The following is a 6,117-nucleotide window of genomic DNA, read 5'->3' on the forward strand; positions in this document are numbered from 1 at the left end:
AGCTGCAAAACCTGCCTGGTTTAGTTTTGTGTCTCTGAGAGACTCAGGAAGCTTCTGTAGAAGAGAAAGAGGCACTGCTTCGTGCTCCTTCCCCATGAGCTGGCCCACGGTGGGTAGGAGCTGGGAGCACACAGTGGGCTGTACTTGTCAAATACCTAGAATGGCCAGGCGTGACTGCAGGGACAGGAACACACAAACACCAGCAAAGACACAGGCCCAGAAACAGGAGCCCGAATGGCATGAGGTTTATTCTCTGGGAACCAGAGCCTGGGGTTCTCATAAGGCACTGAAGTAACAGCAGCTATGAGACTAACGGTGGATGGTGTACCACACAGCCCCCTCCCCGGCATCCCCCAGGGCCACAGAGGAACCTCTGTCAGATAGGAAAGCAGAGTCCCAGGCCCGGCGCTGGAGGGGTAAGCAGATGGTCTTCTGTTTATACCAACAGCTTTGCTTCCTTAAAGTCTGGCATTTACAGCTGGAGGCACAGGGCCCATCCACTTCTCGCCTGGATAGAGAAAGCCACGTATGTCAGAGGCTGGCCTCACGAGCCCCCTGAGGTTTTCTAGAAGAGCTCTGCCTGGCTTAAAATACAGAAGGCTCCCTTCTCTTCTCCAGGAGAAGGTGGCCCTTTCTCATTCTACCTCAAGCACACCTTGTCAGTATGAGGCTTCAGCACTGGAAGCACGCAGGGCATTTTTAAAAAAAATTCTGAGTCCATCCTTCTGGGACAACTGATAGAACACAGGGGTGGGGTCAAAGGCCGCTCAGCGTGAACCTGTAACTTACCCAGCAGGTGTGCCAGCAGCTCCATCCGGTCAGAGCCAAAGAGCATGTGTGTTTTGTCATCCAGGTGAGCCACAGTGATGGGCAGCCCAAAGGCCTAGAGAAAGCAGTTATGGTGCAGGGAGGAGGGTGCTGGAGCAGCTGTTTTTTTTGTTTGTTTGTTTTGTTTTTTCTGTCTTTTGTCCTTTTAGGGCTGCATTCGAGGCATATGGAGGTTCCCAGGCTAGGGGTCTAATCGGAGCTGTAGCTGCCAGCCTGAGCCACAGCCACAGCAACGCAGGATCCGAAGAGTGTCTGCAACGTCCACCACAGCTCACAGCAACGCCAGATCCTTAACCCACTGAACGAGGCCAGGGATCAGACCCACAACCTCATGGTTCCCAGTCGGATTTGTTTCCGCTGCACCATGATGGGAACTCCTGGAGCAGGTGTTTATTGGGGTGCGGCTGAAGGCTGCAAGTCATTACGGGTCTGAGGTCGTAGATACGAAGCAGCCAGAGGTGTCTGATAAGAGGCTCCAGGGCTCTAGGAGCATTTTCTCTTTCTCTTGCCATTCTCCTCCTTCCCTTCCTTTCTGGGGCTCAGGAAAAGGATGGGCGAGGAGGAGGGTGGTCGGGGAGAGACAGAGGACTCGCGTTGGGTAGCAGCTTTTGGACAGGGGCGTGGGGACCGAGCCGGGACTCTGTCTCAGCACTGGGGATGGGGACTCAGCAAGGAGCTGCTCACCCCATATTTGCAGGCCGCCTCAGTGGTCTCCTTGAGCTGGTTCTTCACCTCTGGTGTTGAGACCCTTTCCAGGAGTCCTCGGGCCTGTCCTGTGGACATGCCGGCCTTCTCTGCCGCCTGAAGGGACGCAGCAGGGAACAGAACCGTGTCTGCATTAGCAGGGCTGGGGGTCCCGGGGGAAAACGCTGGTATTTTTATTTTCTGCCCCCACATTATCCTGGCAGTGCCTTTATCCACCCATGAGTAGAGGTCTTTCCTTGCCAAGAGGGGCTGTGTTTTTTGCTTTCCTTCAAAATATTGAGATTAGTGGAAAGAGCAGGTGACAAAGAGTCACAGCTGTGGAAATTTAAGGCCAGAGGGCGTCTTAGAGACCAGCTTCTTGAGCTCTTCTTTAATAGGCCAGGAGCCTGAATCCAGTATCAGCAAACGCCTTGGTTGGGGCTGAAGAGCTGTCAGCAGCAGAGACGTGCTAGACTCCCAGGCACCTGGCATTAAGCCCCGGGTTCTTGGAGTTGCCCTCGTGGTTCAGGGGTCACAAACCCGACTAGTACCCATGAGGATGCGGGGTTGATCCCTGGCCCTGCTCAGTGGGTTAAGGACCTGACGTTGCTGTGAGCTGAGGTGTAGGTCAACGACCTGGCTCAGATCTGGCATTGCTGTGGCACAGGCCGACAGCTATAGCTTCTATTTGAACCCTAGCCTGGGAACCTCCATGTGCCATAGGTGCAGCCCTAAAAAGACAAAAAACAGACAAACAAACAAACAACCTATCCAGGGCTCTTGCCTTCCTGCTTCTCACAGTTCCTGCATCAAGGGCTGGGCTCTAATTCCTACAGAATTTTCTGAGGACTTTTGACAGGGCCCACGGCTGCAGCCACCTGCCTGGCCTCAAGAGAACGTCAGTGGCTTCAGTTTGGGATTTTTGGGGATCGGTGGTTCTCAACTTTGGCTGCACATATTAGCATCTTCCCGTGGGGGGAGCTTTTGAAAATCCCAGTTTGCACGTCGTCTCCGAGAACAGTGACATTGGAATTTCTGGGCAGTGGTGCCCAGGTGACTTTTTGTATTGTATTGTATTGTATTGTATTGTATTGTATTATTTTGTTTTATTTTTGTATTTTGGCCTTTTCTAGGGCCGCTTCTGCAGCACATGGAGGTTCCCAGGCTAGGGGTCAAATCGGAGCTGTAGCCACCAGCCTACACCACAGCCACAGCCACGCCAGATACGAGCCACGTCTGCGACCTACACCACAGCTCACGGCAACGCTGGATCCTTAACCCACTGAGTGAGGCCAAGGATCGAACCTGCAACCTCATGGTCCCTAGTCGGATTCGTTAACCACTGAGCCACGACGGGAACTCCCTCTCCAAGAGTTTTAAATGCATGGAAAATGATGGTTAAATATGAGGTGAAAAACCAAGCCTGCGCGTAAACTTTTACAGGAATACATCCTCTGGAGGAGATATTGGGTGTGCTTTGAATGTTTTAACTTTTTTGTAACTTGTCATTTCATATATTAAATTTGAATATGGCTCAATTATCTCCTGTCAACTTAAGGAAAAGATACGTTGAATTTCCTGATGTAATCCTGAAGAAAAACTTCTTATTTTTTATTTTTAGGACTGCACCTGTGGCATAGCACATGGAAGTTCCCTAGCAGGTCAAACTGGAGCTGCAGCTGCAGCCTAGGTCACAGCCACAACAGATCTGAGCCACATCTGAGACTTAACACCACAGCTCACCGCAACGCTAGATACTTAACCAACTGAGCAAGGCCAGGGATTGAACTCGAGTCCTCATGGATACCAGTCAGGTTCGTTATCGCTGAGCCACAATGGGAACTCCAAAAAAGTTACTTTTTATACCTCCATCTATGGCTGGCACACATTTAATATTTTGAGCTATTTCCATTTTTCTCATCGAGGCTTCTGAATAATTCTACTTGAGTCTGTTCTCTCTTTTTGTCTTTTTAAAGCCTGTTTTTAAATTTTCTGCTTTCCACTCCAGATATATTGGTGAGGTTTGTGTTGGAGTCCTGAGGCCAAGACTTGCCAATACTTCATGTCTCCCCATTGGCAGGTGCCAACGATTATTCCCTCTCTGCCACTAAGTTCTTTCATCAAATACATGCTACCCAGGGAGAATTCTGCACTTCCTCTTTCAACCATGAAATATTCTTTCAAGAGTCCTTAGTTCCAATGCTTTGGTGATTTGGCCTCTCAAACATCCTTCCTCCCCAAATAACTATGACCTCGTCCACCCAGTAAGAAAACCTTGTCCTCTCTGCACCCAATGCCAAGTGTACTCAGATTCCCCATGAGAGGGGACACTCACGGCCAGGATGCTCTGGGGCTCTGTGATGTCTTCGTCCTGGGAAGAAGAGGACACTTGGTGTGAGGGGGGGTGGTGAGTGAGGGGTGTGATGGAGGGCACCAGGTCAGGGAACAACGCGGAGGGCAGGACCTAGTGGGCACCAGTTCAGGGAACAACAGGGAGGGCAGCACCCAGAGGGCACCAGGTCAGGGAACAACGCGGAGGGCAGGACCGAGGGGAAGGTCACCAAGTCACACTGGGTATCCTCGCACGTGGGTTCCCAGAGCCCTGCCCTCACCCGTGACCAGACGCGCATCCACAGTTCCCTGGACACTTTCTCCAGCATCTCGGGGTGCTCCAGTTTCACGGTGGTGAGGAAGCGCATGGCTGTCAAACTTCCTGTGGGGCAGAGGCCCTCAGAAGTAGGGCCCTCCTAGCCTGCTTCCCATGGAAGACCAGCTCTTTCCTGCACCTGACACCCTGCAGTGCACCATTGTCCTCAGCCTCCCACCCAAGTTTCTGAGAACTGATTAGTCCTGTTCTTCCTGTCCTTATGTCCCCACAACCTCGCTCAACTCTTATCCTGAGTTTTCCCAAGGTTTGTTGCACTTAATGTAGCACCTAAGCCTCTTCTTCCCGGCCCTGCGATCTCCAAATCTACTCCTCTCCACTTGATGCCCCATCTATATCCCATGTTTTTCACCTTTTTCAAGGATCACAGAGAAGAAATCCTTGGGGAAGTGGATGGGAACCTGGAGATGGTGTTCCAGTCGCTTAATGTCCTCTTTTAAGTACACAGCTTTGCGGGGAAGCATAGCTGGTGGCTGGTTTCCTGAAAATGGACAGTTAGGCTCACTGGTAAGAGACACCTAAGAGTCCCAGGCCTGGGGGACTCCTTCCCAGGCCTTGGGCAGAGGGTATATTACTGGCTGCTGCCACCAATATGAAACTCCAGTGGAGGATAGTGCCAATGGGTCTCTGAAGTCAGTCTTCCCTCAAAACCCTGGAGAAAACGCCTTCCTACCGCTGTCTTTGAAGATCCCTCCAATTAAGCTTGGGCACAGCTGCAGGTTGACATTCCAGATGTTCTTGTACCGGCACAGGATCTGCAGGAGAGGAGGCGAAGATGGAGAGTGAAAGATGGGCAGTGAAAAAGGCTGAGGGAAGGGAAAGGTTCATAGTAATGACCAGCCAGAGGCTACACGTGCAGGGAAGGGCTTAGGAGGAGGCCCTAAATTGCTTGGTTTGAAATGGCAAAACTCTCTGCGCCTAGAAATCCATCCCAGGATCTTTGTGGACAGTTTTTATCTGTTCTGCACGCTACCCCGCAAAACTGACATCGGAGGGCTAAGAAGTGGCGGTGCCATGGATTTCTCCTACATTCTCTGGAGCTGTTCCTCTTTCAAACCACTGTAGGAAACCCCTACTTTAGGATATAAGGGCTCTCCCTGGAGCCAGCGATCGTATTCTGTTTACCGACACAGTGACCTTCAGCCCTGGCTCTATCAACTTGTCTTAAACGCGTCGGGCAGAGCCAGGAGTTTCACAAGACTGCGGTTCCCGCGCCCCAAGCTCGCCCTCCCCTCTGCTCTCCAAGCCCCGGCTGAAGCGGCTCCCCAGGCGTCACCTCGAAGGCCAGCCAGGAGTAGGGGGACAGCACATCGTAGAAAAGCTCCACGGTCCGCGGGAGAGGCCCCATGCTGCAGCCGGACAACTGAGAAGCAAGCGCGGCCCAGCAAGCCGAGCGTTGATCGTTCCCTTTCTCTAGTGCGCAACGTCCACGCCGCGGCTCCAGGCGCAGAGTGAGGACGGGCCCCGCCCCGATTCCCGGCCTCCCCGGGGTCAGGCCCCGCCCCGCCCCGCCCATCCGCCCCGCCCCGCCCATCCTTCTCCGGAGCCCCGCCCCCGGCTCGGGGGACAGCCCCGCCCCGGCCGCGCAGCCCGCAGCGGGCAGAGTCGGGCTGGCTGTGGGGTGCCCTGGAAAAGCGGAGAGCGCCCGGGAGGCGAGGGTGAGAGGATATCCCCTGCGGAGCGCGCCGGTGTGGTGACCCAAGCACCTCACGGTGACCGCCCTGCCCTGCAGTGGAGTCCGGGGCAAACGGACGTAGTTTAAGGGTGAGTGCTGGCCTCTCACTTAGCTGTGAGCCTCTGGCAAGCCTGTTGACCTCTCTGAACCGCAGTGGCCTCCTCTCTCGTAAACATAGGCATAAAAATAGGGTTTACATAATAATAACACTACCTTATTCAGGCTTGTGGGGAGTGAAAGGATTACGATTCACCTCAGCTTTTAG

At 53.2% G+C, this 6,117-nt stretch overlaps 1 protein-coding gene across 1 annotated transcript; it reads right to left on the reverse strand.

Moving 5' to 3' along the window:
* Positions 1-229: 229 nt before the first annotated feature.
* Positions 230-5,663, reverse strand: GSTK1 (glutathione S-transferase kappa 1). The gene is made up of 8 exons (XM_047763278.1): positions 5,454-5,663; positions 4,851-4,932; positions 4,530-4,658; positions 4,125-4,225; positions 3,848-3,883; positions 1,513-1,629; positions 790-883; positions 230-508 (listed from the first exon to the last, which is right to left on the reverse strand). Exons 1-8 carry the CDS (start codon positions 5,523-5,525, stop codon positions 459-461), a joined length of 681 nt encoding a protein of 226 aa, XP_047619234.1. The 5' UTR covers positions 5,526-5,663; the 3' UTR covers positions 230-458.
* Positions 5,664-6,117: the final 454 nt, after the last annotated feature.

Source organism: Phacochoerus africanus, chromosome 16 (genome assembly GCF_016906955.1).
Source record: "Phacochoerus africanus isolate WHEZ1 chromosome 16, ROS_Pafr_v1, whole genome shotgun sequence".
Lineage (NCBI taxonomy): Eukaryota > Metazoa > Chordata > Mammalia > Artiodactyla > Suidae > Phacochoerus > Phacochoerus africanus.

Excerpts from the sequence above, each read along its gene's own strand:
- GSTK1 (XM_047763278.1), bottom strand. The coding sequence starts at position 5,525 with ATGGGGCCTCTCCCGCGGACCGTGGAGCTTTTCTACGATGTGCTGTCC. Across the intron at positions 4,659-4,850 it reads AGGGATCTTCAAAGACAGCG|GAAACCAGCCACCAGCTATG; the intron begins GTAGGAAGGCGT and ends GTCCATTTTCAG. Across the intron at positions 509-789 it reads GCTGCTGGCACACCTGCTGG|GCGAGAAGTGGATGGGCCCT; the intron begins GTAAGTTACAGG and ends TTCTCTATCCAG.